At 22.4% G+C, this 16,814-nt stretch overlaps 6 protein-coding genes across 6 annotated transcripts; 3 read left to right on the top strand and 3 right to left on the bottom strand. All coding sequences in view use genetic code 6, as the record gives it.

Moving 5' to 3' along the window:
- Window positions 1–748: 748 nt before the first annotated feature.
- Window positions 749–1,757, bottom strand: TTHERM_00877030 (transmembrane protein, putative; the record flags this gene model as incomplete). The annotated part of the gene is made up of 6 exons (XM_001016053.3): window positions 749–901; window positions 966–1,139; window positions 1,216–1,344; window positions 1,407–1,463; window positions 1,526–1,584; window positions 1,673–1,757. 6 exons carry the CDS (start codon window positions 1,755–1,757, stop codon window positions 749–751), a joined length of 657 nt encoding a protein of 218 aa, XP_001016053.2.
- An 864-nt stretch (window positions 1,758–2,621) lies between these two features.
- Window positions 2,622–5,473, bottom strand: TTHERM_00877020 (dolichyl-diphosphooligosaccharide-protein glycosyltransferase subunit STT3A; the record flags this gene model as incomplete). Its single annotated transcript, XM_001016052.3, has 5 exons — window positions 2,622–2,931; window positions 2,980–3,297; window positions 3,414–4,240; window positions 4,334–4,789; window positions 5,003–5,473. The coding sequence occupies 5 exons, from the start codon at window positions 5,471–5,473 to the stop codon at window positions 2,622–2,624; spliced, it is 2,382 nt and encodes a 793-aa protein (XP_001016052.1).
- Window positions 5,474–6,808: 1,335 nt separating this feature from the next.
- On the top strand, window positions 6,809–7,450 carry TTHERM_00877010 (transmembrane protein, putative; the record flags this gene model as incomplete). Its single annotated transcript, XM_001016051.1, has 1 exon — window positions 6,809–7,450. One exon carries the CDS (start codon window positions 6,809–6,811, stop codon window positions 7,448–7,450), a length of 642 nt encoding a protein of 213 aa, XP_001016051.1.
- Window positions 7,451–7,682: 232 nt separating this feature from the next.
- TTHERM_00877000 (hypothetical protein) lies at window positions 7,683–8,613 on the top strand (the record flags this gene model as incomplete). Its single annotated transcript, XM_001016050.3, has 5 exons — window positions 7,683–7,902; window positions 7,959–8,000; window positions 8,056–8,199; window positions 8,266–8,337; window positions 8,411–8,613. Exons 1-5 carry the CDS (start codon window positions 7,821–7,823, stop codon window positions 8,611–8,613), a joined length of 543 nt encoding a protein of 180 aa, XP_001016050.3. The 5' UTR covers window positions 7,683–7,820.
- Window positions 8,614–9,175: 562 nt separating this feature from the next.
- TTHERM_00876990 (Vid27 cytoplasmic protein) lies at window positions 9,176–12,256 on the bottom strand (the record flags this gene model as incomplete). The annotated part of the gene is made up of 12 exons (XM_001016049.2): window positions 9,176–9,295; window positions 9,351–9,685; window positions 9,767–10,079; window positions 10,136–10,300; window positions 10,367–10,903; window positions 10,970–11,038; window positions 11,096–11,314; window positions 11,391–11,517; window positions 11,605–11,757; window positions 11,812–11,871; window positions 11,928–12,047; window positions 12,135–12,256. 12 exons carry the CDS (start codon window positions 12,254–12,256, stop codon window positions 9,176–9,178), a joined length of 2,340 nt encoding a protein of 779 aa, XP_001016049.2.
- A 2,317-nt stretch (window positions 12,257–14,573) lies between these two features.
- TTHERM_00876970 (sterol desaturase) lies at window positions 14,574–16,568 on the top strand (the record flags this gene model as incomplete). Its single annotated transcript, XM_001016047.3, has 7 exons — window positions 14,574–14,877; window positions 14,934–15,041; window positions 15,100–15,224; window positions 15,283–15,452; window positions 15,544–15,730; window positions 16,106–16,256; window positions 16,363–16,568. 7 exons carry the CDS (start codon window positions 14,574–14,576, stop codon window positions 16,566–16,568), a joined length of 1,251 nt encoding a protein of 416 aa, XP_001016047.3.
- Between the last annotated feature and the right edge of the window lie 246 nt (window positions 16,569–16,814).

Raw genomic sequence — 16,814 nt, 5'->3', positions numbered from 1 at the left:
AAATAATCTAAATAATATCATATTAACTATAAATAAATAAATATGTTTACCATTCATTCATCTATACATCTATCTATCTATTCATCTATATTCTATATTCTTAGTTTCTTTCAGTGCTTTTAGTTTTTTATTCATTTCATATTTATTAAAAATAAATAATTTTGATATTCAAATTTTAAAAATAATTATTTTAGATACAATTTGGTCATAAAATTTTTACTAAATTTGATATTTTATTTATTATATACTGTAAATTATCATTAAGTAAAACCTCAATCCCTTATTTCTAAAGCTTTAGATTAAATTAAGTAATTTTTATGAATTTTATATATTTTTTTAAATTTTTGCTCTAAAAGTTTAAACTAAAACATTTATTAAAATTTAAATCTAATTAAAGTCAATATTTATTTTATTAAAAAAAACTATTTAACTAATTAATATAAAAAGTAGAAATTATTTGTTTGAAAAAAATAAAATTTGCATTTGAAAGCAATTATATTAAAATTTAATAATTAATTTAATCTAAAATTAAATTAATATGCAATAGTAAAATATAAAATTTATACTTCATTTTTATTAATAAGCTTACAGAATTATATATAAAAGGAAAAGAGTTTTGTATCAAATAAAAACCTAATTAAATTTAATATAAACGAAATAAAAAGATTTTATTAACATAATATCAAGCATCTATAATGAATATAACTATTATATAAACAAAAAATGAATATGAAAAAGTAATTTTTATTCAACGAGTAATTTTATAATATAGAATTATAAGATTGGCAATTACCAAGATAATCACCATTAAAAATAATAGTAACTTCTCTAACATAGCTTTATTGCTTACAACCCTTCTTATTCTATCAATGAGTGTTAAATTTTCATCAACTTAGTTAATCTTTATATAAAATGTTTAAAATATAAATTTCATTTTTAAACTTAAAGCCAATAAAATTTTTTACCCCTGATATAATTTTATTAATGTTCTCGTTTTATTCGTGTAACTTTTAGATTGTGCTATCTGTAACCATATTACCTTAAGCAGCAACAGCATTTATTTACAATATGGTGTGATAGTTAGATTCTTATGTTTTTGCCATACTAATTTCAGATTATTGTATATTTTTCTATAAATTCTATTTTATTTAAAGAACCAACAATTAATTAATTCAGTAAAAAGTGTTATTTTAATTAAAATATATATAATTATACTGAGCTCTCAGCCATATCAGTTTGCCCACTTTAAATTGCATCAAGTTTGTTTTTTTACTTTTCAATATTCTTAGTCATTCTATCTATTCTACTCTTGCTTTGTTTCAAGTCATCATTATATTTCTTTACCTTTGTATAACAAATATTAATCAATATTCTTTCTTCTCTTTATTTAAGTTTTTTAAAATTACTTTATCTATTTCCTTTCTTAGGTTGTTCTTTTCTGAATAACTTTTTAGTTCTTGAAGCTAAATAATTTCATAATATTAAATATTTTTTCTCAAGACATTACTAAAGATTCTAAGATTACTTTTGATTAGCACTTTTTATATTACTCATTAATCGAGGCGAGCATTTCCTCCATTTTTTCTAATTATTTATTAAATTAAATACCTTAAATCTAAACCATTTTTATTGATTTTAGAAATAAATTAAGATATTAATTCATCAATTTTACCTAAAGATTGCAATTATGCTTGCCCAACTTATTCTTTCAGTTGGCTGTTTAACTTTTTATACTCTTCTTCATCATGCTAAAACATTTTATAACTTATTCACTAAAGAAATTTCAAGTAATTGTCCTTAAATTCTTTCTGCTGATGATAAAATTATTTGAAAATAAAATCTGATTATAAGTAATATTTATTATATTTTAATTATAAATTCTTAGTTAAATATTGAATGTATTTTGAAACAAAACTGCGCATAGAATTTATTACAAAGATTTTTTCTAAATAACTTAACATTGTATTATATTAACCAACTATATAGTTAATATCTTAATTTCTACTTTAAGTTAAAATCAAATTTATATAAAATAGAAGCATATTAATTATTTCAAAAATATTTAGAAACTTATTGCATAAAATAAATAAAAATTTTCTTTATAATTTCTAATTTGCAACCAAGCTATTTTTTTCTATTTAGCTTTCTTTTAAACTTACAAATCTATTTCAATTTATTGTACTTTAAATGAAAAAATTTATTTAACCTTTAAACCAAGTAAGATAGTTTGCTTTTGAGATTTTTAGCATCTAAAATGGTAAACCAAGAAATAATTCTAAAAAATAAAAATTAATTAAATCTAGAACAAACACAACCACAACAAAAAATTTCTTCACATCATAAAATGATGTTTTATTTTTTTTGTATTTTGAACCTAATTAATTTTTTAAATGTTTTTAATTTACCACCAAATAAAATAAAATTCTTTCTTTGATTTAAGAATAAAAAATGAAAAAAGGATAAGGCTTAATAGGAATTTAATTCAATTTTTTAATAGAATAATAAAATATTAAATATTGTGTTTAGAAAGAAATTAAATTGTTTTTATATATAAAACATGCTTATTTATTTAATAACAAATTTAATAATTATATATTGATTTATTTGTCAGTTTTTTTTAATCATCTAGAAGCAACATTTCTTCTCTTTTTAAGAATGATCTTATTAAACTTAATATCATCAAAGACTTCATGTCTCTTTCTGTATTCATTATCTTACTCAGGAGCTGGGAAATTATTTAAGCTCTTAGATAAGAAGACAATACCTTCTCTGTTCTTTCTAGGTTTTCTTCTGTAGATTCTAACAATCCAGTTTTCACTTGTGAAGGCTTCTTCAAAGTACTCTAATTTGAATTTTTTAAGACCTACTTCTTAGTTTCTGACGTTATCCCAACCCTTGGGTTTTTGATAGGCAGTTTATATTTCATCAAATCTAATTCATAAAAATATTGAATAAAAAGATATTTTTGGAAACTATTACCTGTAAAAACTCAATCTAAACATTAGAGAGTTAAGCATTGTTTCAGAGGCTTAGGAGTCAATACGATATTAATTGTTCTTACTGTAGAAATCTTCTTCCTTGACATGTGGATAAACACCACCAGCAATACGAACCATCCAAAGGAATTTGTTAATATCATCACCAGAGAAGTAAGAGTAACCACCAAAGATCATCAAAATATAATCAACATCAAGTTTGTCGCAAACTTCATAAGCATCTGATTCACTACTAGCCAAAGCCATTGCAACAGTTGCAATATGAGTATTATTCCAAGTGTTATTATCTACCATGACAGTTCTTTTGATTAATAAATATTATTTATTTTAATTAATGAAAGTTAATTATGGATTTTTAAAAAATTTTAATTAATATTTTCATAAATAATAAAATTGAATTAAAATGTCTTTTATTACCTGTTGGACATACCAGTAATTTAATAACCGTAATCCCACCAAGAGAGAATCTTTTCATCAGATTTTGTGTTTTGTCTTAACCAGAAGTATGCTTCTCTGAAGTCATCAACAATGTGTCTATTACCGTTTCTATCTCTGTTTGAAAGAATAATTGAGGGAGAAGAGTAAGCTTCAGCACCAGTGTAATTACAATGCATAATATAAACTGATATAAGGTATCCGATCAATAATAAACCTATCAAGCTGACAGTAGGACTTACATGGTATTTTGATTTTTTCTCTTGCTTCTTTGCACCAAAAACAAAGTTACGTAAGGATTTAGTGAAAAGATTGACAGTCCAACTAACACCAATTCCACCGACGATTGACAAGGCGGGACCGAGGACTAAAAGTAAACGAACCATGACAGAAGCAAAATAAACACTCAATACGAGGTAAATAGCCATGAATATTTTACCATAGTTTGGTTTTTTGAAGCAGTAGTACAAACCAATAGGTCCAAATATAGTTAAGAAGTGAAGATCAAAGAAGAAAGAAGACCAAGTAGTAGCTTAATGTTCAGAAACTGATGCTATAATTGGAATATATTTCTTAGCATAAGTAGGATCAAGAAGAGTCAAACTTCTGCCACTCCATTTAGTTTTACCTGTGACATACATCAAAATAAAGGCTATTAGCAAGAACAAAGCAACACCAATAATGAACAAACGAGTTAAAATCTTAACTCCTTTTTTGTGGATATGGCCTTTTAAGAAGTTAACAAATTTGTAAACTTAAAGCAAGATAAAGACACCATGACTTGCCATGTGTTCAGAAGAATGAATAGCCTAATTAATAAATGTAAAAAGTTATTTTAGAAAATATCAATCATAAAAAGGTTAATTCTTAAGAATTAAAAATAGCAAATGAAAATTAATTACTTAAAAGCCAACAAAAGGAATCTAGAGAGCTAAAATTGTTCCAAGAATGTAGAATACGTTGTATGAAACATAGAGCTTAGTAGAATATCTATCAGTAATCATTAAGAAAACAACAAAGATAGGAATAATGTTAATGATGAAAGCATAACCACCCCAAGAAGCAACCATGAAGAAAAGACTCAAAGCTGAGTAAGAAGACCAAATGATACTTCCAGTGTTAGCAGCTTTAAGGAAAAGATAAAAAGTAAAGACCAAGGCAAAAATGGCAACACCTTCATTATCATAACTACCTGCAACACTACGAGACATATAAGTAGGTACTATTGCAATAAATAAAGCACTGAAAAGGCCTGCATCTGCTCTCTTAGTAACTTATCTAGTCAATAAGTAAGTTGCTATGCTTGTGAAAGCAGCAAAAATAGGAGCAAGGAACACACAAACGTTTCTAATGTCAACCTTTCATTAAAAAAATGAATTAATACATTTTAAATAATTATTATAAATATAATAAAAATCATAATATTGCCCAAAAAAATAATTATTTGTTATAAATTAATAATAAATATATTTTATTCTATTTTATAATGCAATAAATTATTTGAAAAATTGTGTATATCTTTAAATAAATTAATTTTAAGCTATTTTTATTTCAGGGATTTAAAGATTTACAGGCAAACATAATTTATGAAGAGTCCAGTAGATAGCACCAGCAGTAGCCATAAGACCTGGATAAAGAGTACCACCAACAGAACGACCAAGAGGATACCAAGATTCGGAATCAAACCAATTCCATAATCCGTAAATACCATCTTTATTGGTGACCAAATATTAGGTTGTACGATAATTGAACCAAGGATCGAATTCGTGAATAATACTTTCGTAACGAATAACGGAATAGACTCTAACTAAAACTGCAACAATTGATATTAATAATAAAATAGTCATATTCAATGCAGGAGCCCACTTTATTAGTTGAGCATGTATTTGTAATTTGAATTTCGATTTATTTTCAGCTACTTGTTCTTCAGAAATTTCATCTTCTTCTAAATTTTTTTTTTCTTCTGAAGATTCTACGTTAACGTCAGAAGGAGTTTCATCCTTCTTAACCTAACGCTTAGTTGTCTTTGAGTCTGTACTCATACAAATAAATATTTAATAGAATTTAACTAAGCCTTTTGCTATAAAATATCTATTTACTAATTAATATTAAGCAAAAATCTTTTTATTTAATTAAATATCTTCTTCTTTTTGCCTGAATGAAAAATTCTTTAAACCAATAGATAAATAGATAGCAGGTATTTATTGATTGATTCATTTATCAAACTAAGTAAATTCTTAAATTTTTACATAACAAGAATCGTTTTGATCTAATAAAATAAGAATACACGTATATTTTTTATAAAATAATGATTTAGATATTTTTTATTACTTTTATTGAAACCAATTAAAAGTTTGAATGAAGGTAGTTCCTAACAGTAAATCAATAAATATAAAAAAAACAATGAAATAAATATATTGTTTTTAATAATATATTATTAATAAATACAATCATGGCATTTATTTTAACATAAATTAATAACATTTAATTATACAAATTTTCCTAAATTTTTAATTCATATCAATATTTATTAAATATAAAACATTTTTTTATTTGAATCAATTTATTAAAAATTATTAATAGTTGCTTTAAGTTTATTATTAAAAATATTTTTTAAGAGAGTGTTTGATTTAAAATTTGTTTTCAAAAAAAAAAAAACTCAGTAAACCAAATAAATATTTTTAAAAAATAGCTAGCTTTTAAATATAACAAAAGAATAATAAAATTAAATATAAAATAATTTAAATCAAAATTTTCAGACTTAATTTAAATAACCAATTTGCTTTTATTTTTTCCTGCTTTTAAAATAAAATGTTATTAAATATAATTGCTTTTTAACTTATCCTTATTCTAAACTCTACAAATCTAATTTATTTATATCATATTATTTTGAATTTTCTAAACATATGTCCCTTGATCTGAAACTTATAAGTACTCGATTTTTTAATTATCTATTCATTCTGTGAAGAGAAATTTATTAATATATTTTCCATATTTTCATTCAAATCTTAAATACTTTAAGATTATTTTTATTATGAGCTTATTTAATTCTCTTGGAGACACTCTTAACTAACTTTCTTAATTGATATCATTAACTAGTCAGAATTAAATATTAGACATTTAAACATTTTATTAATTTAATTTAATTATTTACCATAATGAGCTTATTGTCCTAATATTTAATTTAGTAAAGTGATAATTTAATTTTTGAATTCTATATATAAAATAAATAAATAACTAAATTTTATAGCCAAATTTAGATTAATATTAATAGAATATTCAGATTCTTTCTAAAAAAAGATATATTTGTTAATTTATTAATTAAAAAATAAGAAATAGTTTTTGTTAGATTGTTTATTTAGAAGTAGCGTGTTTAAATGAGTGAAGAAAATTTAAGTTTACCCTTTAAAAAGAAATTACCAATCAGGGATGATTCATTGATTACTATGGATAATCTAGATGATTTAAATGAAGAAGAAACTTTAATATTATTAGATAAATGGCAAAATGAAAAACTTCCTAAAAATAGAATGTTTGCATTCTTTCTTTACAATTGTGTGATGTGCGGTTTAACAATGTATTATACCATGAATTTTAAGCATTACTCTAAGAAATTTTTTAAGCCAAAGGAATATACCTTTAGAGAAATTGTTAAATATGGAACAATTTAATCGACTGTATTTATAGGTACTTATTTGCTAGGAGCTGCAGTTGTTACTAACTTTTGGAATCCTGCTGAATACGTTAGAGGTTACGCTAAGATATAAGGAAGAATTATTGATAACACAATAAAATTCGATCCTTATGTATAAAATTATGTCTTATACGATGTTATGAAGTATTTTAACTTATCTCCTAATTTGTTAAATCAAGCAAAAAAGGAATTAGACAATTAATAAAAGACTTTGGAAGAAAATAATTTCTTCACTGAAGAAACTAAAGAACTTATTCATAAATCACAAGAAGATTATGAATCTTATGAAAATCATAAAAAATCTTAAAAAAAGGAAATTTTTTGAAAGCATTAAAATATAAAGTTAAAAAAATATTTTTTTTTTGTATTTATGTTGTTCAGTTTGAGTTTCAACAGAAATATTACTTTTATGATCTGTATTAATTCAATTCTAAGAGTTTTAATTTTTTACTTTGAGTTTATGATCAATTTTTTATATTACTTTTTTGCTGATGAAAATAAATAAATAAATGACTATGTTTAAGTAGACTCAATCAATTATTTCCAAAAAAATAACTAAATTATTGATAATTATAAAAATAAATTTGCAATCAAAAACTTCTATCAATTAATTAATTAATATTAAATAAATAAATAATCCCTAAAATAGATAAAGGACTAGCCATTAAAATTTCAAAAATATTAAATTATATAAAATGTCTCGCACAAAGGATGTATTTCGTGATGAAACTAATAATAAGCATAATCAAAGTTTAGCTAATGAACAGAAAAATAATAGTAAAAAATATATTTGAATATCAGTGAAATAACATCGATTTTAATATTTCAAATAGCAACCATTTTGGAAACATCAGGCATTCTCGATGCTTATGAATGTAAATGCATAAAACAAAGTTAAAAAAATAAAAATAATTATTCTCTAAAATTTAGATTTTTTAAGGTAGCTATGCAAAAATGGTTTACCCTCAGGTAACGTATATGAATTTGCAGCTTAGTAAATCTTGAAGTTTGAAAGAAAAAGAAATAATGAAATAAAAAAGAGAGTTGCTCTTAAAAACTCTCTCGAAGCACTAGGTATTCAGCATTTACTTAATAGGATTTAAACTAATCTCATACTTTTTATATTAATTATAATAATAGAAAATCAATAAACAAATTAATAAGATTAGACTAAAGAAAATAAAATTAGCAAAAGCCCAGAAAAGAAGAATTGTAATTGAATTAGAATGATTTAATAAATGTTTTAATTGATTTAAAATATGGAGATATTTTTTAAATAATATAGAGACAAAAGGGGATGAAAGCAAAAAAGGATAGCTGTAAGTCTAATAACTAGATACTCCAACTGTTTCCCAAAATAGACAAAATTAAAAATCTGATGTTGGATTAAAGTCTCCTAGCGCAGGCCTTTAATAATAAGTAGAAAAAAAAGGATAAGAAAAAGAAACTGCACAAACCTCTAAGAAAGATTTAAATAAAAAGAAATGATTTTAATAGAGTTAATTTTTATATAATTATAAGTTATTAAATTAATTAATTAGTCAATTTATATTAATTTAACAGAAAAATGAATAAATAAATAAACAATTTAAATACTAAATAATATCAAATATATTTTTAATAATTATGTCATTTATGTAATAAATGAGAAAAATTTTTTTATTAAATTAGATATTTTTAGAATAATGGAAAACAAAATAAAATCATTTTACTCATTAATTGGAAACGTAAAATAATAAAATTAAAATTTTAATAACTAGATATAATCATCCTAATTAAGAGTTATAAAATTTAACTCATAAAACTTGTCTTTTTTTAATTAACTAAAAATATAATAAATTTTTTGTTTTTATTAAAATATTTGAAATATTATTATTTGAATGAATTAAAAGAAACAAATACATAACACAAATCTAAAACATATAATACTGTGTAATAAAAATTTATCCTTTAATTTTATTATATATATCGGATTGCTGATTAGTTATTTAGTTGGTTCATGCAGCATTTTAAATAAATAAATAAATTTAAGCCATTAAATTATTGGAACTCATTTCTTGTTCTTAATAATATTTTGCATTTCTACTCTATTTACTGAGGCAGCGAGCACATTATCGTTTTTGTTAAACTTAAATTCAGCTTACTGTATTGGTTCATCTGATTTCTTAATCTATTTTTAATTTTAAATAAGTCAATAAAAAATATGATGAATGTAATTTATTTACTTCGTAACATTAAGTCTTCTTTTGGAGAACTTTTATGAAATCCCAGACTATAGTAAATGCTCCTGTTGTAGAAACTATGAATTTTTCTTTCTTTGTCAAGCAGTTATCAAACTTAGCAGGAGTGAATCCAATTTCTTTAAGTTTTAGGTAATACTAATCTTCGCTAGAGAGCTATAGTCTTATAGGTACTGGTCTGTTATCTATCTTAATGGTAGAGTTAAATCCATTTTTGGTTACATTAGAACAATCGTAAGTAGGGAATAGAATTAAATAAGTTTGGCAAGTAGCTAATATCCATTTACCATCTTAACTGATATCAAGTCCTTTGATAGGATCTATTTATTTTAAAAAATATAAATAAGTTTAATAATAAAGAGAAAATTATAAATTTAATTTTTAATATTATTCATATTTACCTCCATAACCTAAATTAAATTAGTTCTTGGCATTCTTAGTTACATCATTATAGAGACGAACTGAGCCATCAGCACTACCAATAGCAAATTCACCGTTTTTAGTACTAGAAATGCATGTGAAATGGTTGTTTTATGCATACATTTTGCTACCATTTTGAATACAAGTCTAAGCTGCACCTTTTGAAATACGAGGATCCATCCTGAATATGTTTTTGCTATTGATGGAATAAAAAGTTTTGGTATTTTCTAAGTCTCCGTTTTTTGTTTAGTTGCAAAAATCCTTAATTGCATTGTTGAAACCTTCATCAGCTCCCTGTTGTAAAAATGAAAATAAATATAAATTTTTTTAAAATAGTTTAAAAAGCTTACAAATTCTTAGATGATTTTTCCTTTCTCAATGTCGTAGTAGTATACTTTTTTATTCTCTTCATTATTTAACAGAAGCATTTTTGTGTCTTGCTCTTGCATTAAAATCTTCTTTGGCTCGAAAACTTCTCCATTTAGTCCTTGGACAATAGGCAAGGTAAGTAAATACTGTTTATTAATTAATTAAAAAATAAATAAATAAAAATAGGAAATAATATTTATTTTATTGTTTACTTCTAAGTCTTAGTCTTGATCTTGAATGGTTCTATAAACTTCTATGTTTTCTCCCTTAGAAACAAAAGTTCTATCAAGGATCTTAGCTTGTGCAATCGATCTAAGATCAGAATTGCTTTGAGTTTCACCTTGAGCAATATAAACCTAAGGGTCAAAGGTAATATTATTGATTTCTTCATCCATATAATCTTTGTTTTCCTCAATATAATTTTCATCTGATCTTTCGCTGGAAAATCTTATTATTTATTATATTTCTTCGTCTTTAAATGCCTTCTATTATTCTACTTTGTTATTTTTTTCGTAATTGCAAGATTGCAAAGCTACAGCAACCTGCTAAGAAGCTCCTGGACTGTCAAAGAAAACTTGATATAATATAATTGAGTCAGCTTTATTTTCTATCCATCTAATATAGTTTTCTTGATGGTTAATTTCATAAGATTATTCAAAGTGGTATTAGTGAATCACATGCTAGTCTTCATTATAAATAAGTAACTTATAATCGTAATCTTCAAGCAATTTGATAGAAAAAATGATTCCCTATTGTTAATATTTAAAAATGTTTAAATTATAATTTTAATAAATCAAAATAATGAATGAACTTACTTTGTGTTTGAGTTGCATAAATACTCCACTTGCTTCATATAAACTTCCAACATTAGCCACTTTAATTTCCTAATAATTTAATAAATTTATTATATCAAAATGATTAAAATTAATTTATTTATTTACTTTTTTATTAGCAATTTCAAGCAAGGCATCTTTTAGCTTTGCATTATTTTCATTTTGGATGATTAAGTCTTCTCTAATTTTGTATTGACTTTTTTTCTCATCTTAAACTTGATTTTCTTTAGAAGAACTTGACTTCTTATAAAGCTAGAATTAATGCTAGTATTCTCCTACTCTTTTGGAACCATCATCTAGGTTTAAGCCTGCAAGTTCTTTTGAAAGCTATTGAATTTTTAAATAAATAAAAATATTTTAATAAAAATTTTTTAATTAAATAAAAGTAATAAAAATTAATTACTCTGTTCATGTCTTAATTTGCAATGCTGGTTTAATTTGGAATTTAGTGCTAAGCAATAGAAAATACATCAGAGTCTTTTTAGGATGTTGTCTCTGACTCTCTTCCTAAATCTTTACCTACAATATGTCTATTTTTTTGATTTAAAGATTAATTAAATTTGAATTTGAAAAAAATTAAATCTAGAATCAAATTAATTAATTTATTTATTAATTACCTGCACATCTGTTGAATCCTCTCATTAGAAATTTCACTTATAGGTTTTTAAAATGTTACAATACTAAGGAGTTCACTGAAATATCTTTCAAATTAAAGCACAACTTCCAAGTCTTTTTCTTCTGTTACATCGAATTCTACTCTCATACGTAATCTATTTAAATAAATATTGTAGCTTAATAAACAATAATCGCCTTAATAAACTTACTTTGATTCTAAATCAAATACATATTTTCTAATAACCTTGTCTCCATCATGAGCAGTTTATCTAATTTATTATTATTTTGATTAAATAAATGTATATTATTGAAATAATAAACTTACTCTCTTAAGTCCATGCTTGGAGCGATAGGGAAATAAAAAGGTTGTTCATCCTTAAAGAATTCCAAAAAGAAACTAAATTCAGTTTTTCCTTCACTAAAAGATATCAATGCGTCTTCCATTCTACATTTTATTATTATTAAATTGATAATTAGTTAAATTTTATAAATATTAATAGCGATTAATGAATGTGTTAATCAAATTTATTACATAAGCTTTGAAACCTTTTCTTCTCTCCTAAACAAATTGCCATAAACTTTATAATCCTTAATATATTCAGGAAGGGTATGCTTGGATTCCTCCTTGCCAAAAATTTTTTTGATAAAATTCATTTTTATAATTTTTCTGACAATATCAAATTTTTATAAAATTAAATTAATAATAATTATGTTATTGCTCTTTCGCTTATTTATTTTACTGAAAAAAAGATGAAAACAATCTATATTTATTTATTTAATTTTTACATATTAATTTATATAATATTTTCTACATCAGAAAACTGTCTATTTTAATGACTCTTTTTTAGAATCATAAATAAACTTTTTTAATTAACTTTATTAGTATCTTTTCTAATTTCATATCATATTCTAATTTATTGAATTTTTATTTATTAGCCCCTTAACTAATTAATTACCTTTCTTTTTGTATTCTTTTGATCATAGTCAGTATATTTAATTGTTAGTTAATTAATGCGGAAAGATATTGATCGCATTGTACTAATTATTCGAAATCAAATTTTAGCTAATGATTAAATTTTAAGGTAATGTAGTCTGATAGTAAAAAAACACGAAATTTAACAATAATAAAAATTAAAATGCTGGTTTAGCTTTTAAATTCTGCTTGTAAAAAATTTAAATTCAAGGATTTTTTATAGTGTCTAGATTAATTACATTTGACTCTCTACTTTACTGATACTCGAATTATTCTGTTCTAGATAATTCCTTTTCTTTAACCTTGTTATTTCAATACATATTTACTGTCTATTATAATAAAGAAAATAAAAAGGAAAAAAATTCTAAAAACAAGTTTTAAATAGATTTTAATCAATCATAATAATATAAACATACATTGTTTTTATTAAATTTTTTATATTTCCTCAGCAAAAGATTAATTTAATTAATTCTAATAAATAACAAAACATAAAAAACAGAAAACTGAATAAACACTTCAAAGAAACCTTCAAAAAATAAAAATAAATCACTATTTTTCACTAATTTTAGTTAATGAATCAATAATCAATCTATGAATTTCTTTAAACATTTTTAAAGCTAAAAATTAATTTTTTAGCAAAAATAATTTGAAATTTGAAAATATTACTAAAATTAACATTTTTTAATAATATTTTCCTTAATTTATTAAATCTTAGAATATTATTCAATTTTTATTAAAGCCCAAAAACACAAAATTCTAATATTTGATATATAAATTTTACTTACCTTCTCAATTATTATTTGAGTAATTACTTATGTTTTACTCAAAATAATTAATATTTTTATATGAAAAACCTCAATTTTTAAAACTTGTTATACTATAAAAAAATGATTTTTTTAAGATCATAATAACTATCTTCCTTATTAATTTAATAAATATATTTACTTATGTATTGTCTATTATAATTTAAATACCAAAAAAATTTAATTTTAAGATTTAGAAATAAAATTTTTAAATATTTTCTTTTAATTTTTAAAAATAAATGCAATAAATTTGTTTTTATAATACATATTAAAAACAAAAGTCTGTCTATAACTTAAAAAATAAAATATCATTTCATATACCATAAAGATACATAAATTAAGGTCATCTCATATTAATTTTAAATTTATTGCTTTAGAGCATAGATTTCATTCAATTTTAGAAATTTCTAAAAAACATGCCTTAATATGCAAACATTTACAGAAAATATAATTTACAAAATCATTAATTTTGAAGGTTGTTATTCTGATTATTATATTTATTTAATTGTGTTAAAACTATTTATTAGGTGTCTATATAATTTAGTTTACTTCTTTGATATTAATTTGATTTGTATTTGTTTTCTAAAAATAAATTTTCTACAAATGATTAAAATTTATCAAAAATAAAATTCTAATATTTTATATCTAAATCTAACTTTCATTTTAATCTTTTTACTAACTATGTTACCATTTTATTTATTTTTTAAAATAAATAGTTTTTATTAAATTCAATTTCATAGGAATAAAGCTCTAAATATCATATTTTATATACTAAAAATATAATTTTATTAAGAATAAATGAAAAACTTTTCTTATCAATGAAAAAATTTACAAATTAATAAATATATTGTCTATTATATTTGATATCTCAAAGATATTTAATTTTAACACTTATTAATGCATTTTTAAAATAATTTTCTTAAATTTAAAAAATAAATTCAATAATTTTAGTTGAATAAAGTATTAAATCAATAATCTGCCTGTCTATAGAGTTGATTATAATGTAAAATATAAATTTATAAAAAAAACCTTTTTTGAGAGTTGCTTTCTTAAATTTTACTTAATATTAAAAATTAGCTGTTAATTTTAATGTTATATTATGTTGATTAATTTAAATTTAGAAATATATCTTTGTTTCAGCTTCAAGCAAGCCCCTTTATTTAATTATTTCTTAAAAAAAAATATAATTTTATGTATGGGAATATATTAGTGGTATTTTTTACTCATTTTACTATAAATATCGATATTAAAATTTAACAAAAATGTAAATAAATATTTAAAATTTATTAATAGAGCTTTTGACGTCACTAATGTCATTATAGATTATTTTTAAATTTAATAATGTGATAAATAAAATCCGAATTTGATAATAATTTTCATATAAGATATTAAATTATATTTATTTGATCAGATGTCTGAAAAACTTTCTAAACAGTAGGAATTAGATACCAAGCTTTATAGTCTTATTGAAATAGAGAAAAGGCGATACAAATAAAAAGGTAAGTAAAATGATTTGTTTTTAAATTTAAGAAACTCACTATTCATTTAAATTAAGGTTTGCACCTCATTACTGCCTTCTTTCTATGGGCTTGCTTTTTTATTGGTTTACCTATTTATGGGAAAGTCTTATGGTCCTACGTTCATGAATTTGTTGGATAGAATTGTAAGAAATTTATATTTTATAAGATGCATTTAAACTGATCTTCTTCTAATAAAATTAGTGAAAATATTATATCCTTCTGGAATGAGTTTACTTCATACTGCTTTTATGCTAACTTGGTATGGTTTATTTTCCATTCTCTATTGCTAAAATAATACTGTATTTGAAAAATGGAGAGTCAACAAGGTAGAATTGATTTTTTTTGATAAATATTTATTTGAAAAATTACTTCTAAAAAAATGAGAATGGTAAGTGGCCATGGTAAAAGGATAAAAAGGAATGGGAGGAACTCAAATAAAAAACATATAAATGCCTTGCTTTGCATCATCTGATTGTCTTTCCTATTATCCTTCTATTTGATAGCTTTGTTACAGGACTTAAATACAAAACGTCTTTGGAGTAATTTCCTACCATGTATAAATTTGATAATCTATTTATATTTATAAATCAATTAATACTATTCTTATCTAATTAATCTCTATTTAAAATAATAAATTAAATGTAGAGGAGAGTTCTTTTTATAGATACTATTTTGTATGATTTGTGAAGATTTTGGATTTTTCTGGAGCCACTATACTCTTCATCACCCTAAGTTGTATAATAGTTATCATAAAAAGCACCATGAATATGAGCAACCATATTCAATCACAGCAGAATACTCAAGCCTACCAGAATATATTCTAGGAAATCTAGTAAAAATAAAAAATATATTATACCTTTATGTTTTATTGATAGCATTTAAACCATTACTAATTGTGTAAGCATAGAATCTTAAATAAAAAAGAATTTTTTTGGTCAAATTTAAGCTTTACAAATAAAATCAAAAGTTAAAATATTTATATGAAGAAAGTTTATAAAATTAGATTCGAAATTTAATCAGAAAATTTGAAATGCTGTCATTAATTAAATCAATTAACAGGATATTAACAAACATTATTAGTTGATCATCATTTTTAACAAATAAATAAAAAAATAAAAGATATAATCATTTCATGATATATTATTGCAATTATATTTTTATTCTTTTATTAATTTAAATGTTTAATTCCAATTATATATACTATTAGATTCCAAGTAGCTTAGGTATAAAACTAATGGGATCAAGAGTCCATATCTTTACTGCTATTGCTTGGATGATGTGGAGGACCTATACAACAGCAGAAGTACACTCAGGATATGAAATTCCATTTTCTCCTGTGAGAGTATTTCCACTTTCAGGTATATTTCAAAAATATTGTCTATTTTATCAAATAGATAACTTTTTTTTATCAATTAAAATAAATGAAATCAAAATTTTTATTTTTTTTGTAAATGAATATATTAGGAAGTTCATATTTTCACAATTTCCACCATTCTCATAATGCAGGAGCTTATGGCTCATACTTTTTATTTTGGGACCACTTTATGAAAGTGGATAGAGATTTCTAAAAGTTTAGATACACTGAAAATGTGAAAGAAATAGAAAAAGAAAATTTACAACAAAAAAAAGGAATTAATCAAGATTCAACTCCAAATAAAAAGGTTGAGTGATTTGACGAACTAACTAACTAAATAACTTGTTTTATCAAACATAATTTAAAGATAATATGTTTTTAGTATTTTTTTATTCAGGTAATTATTACTGGTAGCTAATTTAATTAATTAAATAAATTGAGTGTTTTTCTTATTTAATTAAAAAAAAATATTTTGACATAAAAGCTTAATAATATAGATAATTTTTGAATTAATTGGCTAAAAAAGATTTAAAATTGTCTATTTTAATTGTAAAATAACTTA

This window comes from Tetrahymena thermophila, assembly GCF_000189635.1.
Source record: "Tetrahymena thermophila SB210 genomic scaffold scf_8254648, whole genome shotgun sequence".
NCBI lineage: Eukaryota > Ciliophora > Oligohymenophorea > Hymenostomatida > Tetrahymenidae > Tetrahymena > Tetrahymena thermophila.
Note: the sequence above shows the minus strand (reverse complement) of the source record. Positions and strands in the feature narration are given on the sequence as shown.